The sequence below is a fragment of the Acanthisitta chloris genome, unplaced genomic scaffold (genome assembly GCF_000695815.1).
Source record: "Acanthisitta chloris isolate BGI_N310 unplaced genomic scaffold, ASM69581v1 scaffold42139, whole genome shotgun sequence".
Lineage (NCBI taxonomy): Eukaryota > Metazoa > Chordata > Aves > Passeriformes > Acanthisittidae > Acanthisitta > Acanthisitta chloris.
The window spans coordinates 1-1,313 of record NW_008692703.1 but is presented as its reverse complement, the minus strand read 5'-3'; the positions used below and the strand labels follow the sequence as shown (position 1 = coordinate 1,313).

The following is a 1,313-nucleotide window of genomic DNA, read 5'->3' as shown; positions in this document are numbered from 1 at the left end:
AGCCTCGGGACAGGGCACAATACCCGAGGGACAGCACAATACCTCGGGGACAAGGGTACAGAGCCTAATGCCACCCGTGAGTCAGCGCCGTTAGCCCCTTCCTCATCGTGTTCCAGGAGACGCCGCTGAGGAACAGCCCCAGCCCGCCCAACAGCACCGGGGGCACGATCGACAGCGATAGCTGGGACCCCCGTTTCAATGACACCCCCTCCTCCGTCTCGCTGCCCGCCAAGAACAGAAAGAACTTCAGTCAGCTTAAGCGAGCGAAACCGTACAGTTCCCTGTTCCAGCGAGCGAAGGCCAGCAGCTTCCTGCCGGAGCGAAAGCAAATGGATAAGATCAGGAAGAAGAAAAAGCTGAAAAGGAGGGAAGCGGAGGTGTCTGCAGAGGAGGACTATGAAGAGAAGCTGCTGGAGCTGGAGGCAGAGGACTCTTACGCCGAGGCGCCGATGAGCCCCTCGTCCGAGGGCGACCCTCAGTCTGTGGCTGAGCACTGCTCAGTGTGGGACTCTGACCTCCCCTGCCGTGACGGCCGAGCAGACGGTGGAGATCCAGAGCGTGGGCAAACGCACGGTCATTCGGCAGGGCAAGCAGGTGGTCTTCCGGGATGAGGACGGCACTGGCGACGACGAGGACATCATGGTGGATTCGGGTAGGTGTCCTGGCTGTCCAGGTGCCAGTGGTACTGTTGCCAACCTCTTTGGTCCTTTGCTCGTGGCATGAGGACAGTGCCGCGGAGCACTGCCCGGCGGAGCTCGGGAGCGCTTGGGTTCTTGGGGGCAGGGGTGGGTTGGCCGCGTCCGCAGTAAACTGAGCGAAAAGCTGCGACTTTATAGAAGCAGCCGGTTCTCCTCCTGGATTACGGCCTCCCACGCACTGCTGAGAGGCCCTTCCCGTGCAAGAGAGGCCTGGAAAAAGCAGCAAAGTGCCTGTCTTTGAAAGCCAGGTAGTTAATTTAGCGCGAACGGAGAGAAAATTCCCAGTGTGGGCGGGAGGCATCAGCTGCTACAAACATGGCTTTGCTGCTTGTCTTTGCAGACGATGACTCCTGGGACCTGGTCACCTGCTTCTGCATGAAGCCTTTCGCTGGGCGGCCCATGATCGAGTGTAACGAGTGCCACACCTGGATTCACCTCTCGTGTGCCAAAATCCGCAAGTCCAACGTCCCAGAGGTCTACATCTGCCAGAAGTGCCGGGACTCCAAGTTTGACATTCGCCGCTCGAACCGCTCCCGGACGGGCTCGCGCCGGCGCTTTCTGGACTAGGGCGCGGGCGAGTGAGCCGAACTGCTGCTGCCGGGGCAGGAGGGCTGC

The 1,313-nt window shown here is 60.5% G+C and overlaps 1 protein-coding gene across 1 annotated transcript; it reads left to right on the top strand.

Annotated features, from left to right (window-relative positions):
• Positions 1–116: 116 nt before the first annotated feature.
• Positions 117–1,265, top strand: LOC103809883 (PHD finger protein 13-like; the record flags this gene model as incomplete). The annotated part of the gene is given in 3 exon segments (XM_009082754.1): positions 117–490; positions 492–652; positions 1,039–1,265. Coding segments are annotated over 3 exon segments (762 nt in total), but the record flags the coding sequence as incomplete, so codon positions are not given.
• Between the last annotated feature and the right edge of the window lie 48 nt (positions 1,266–1,313).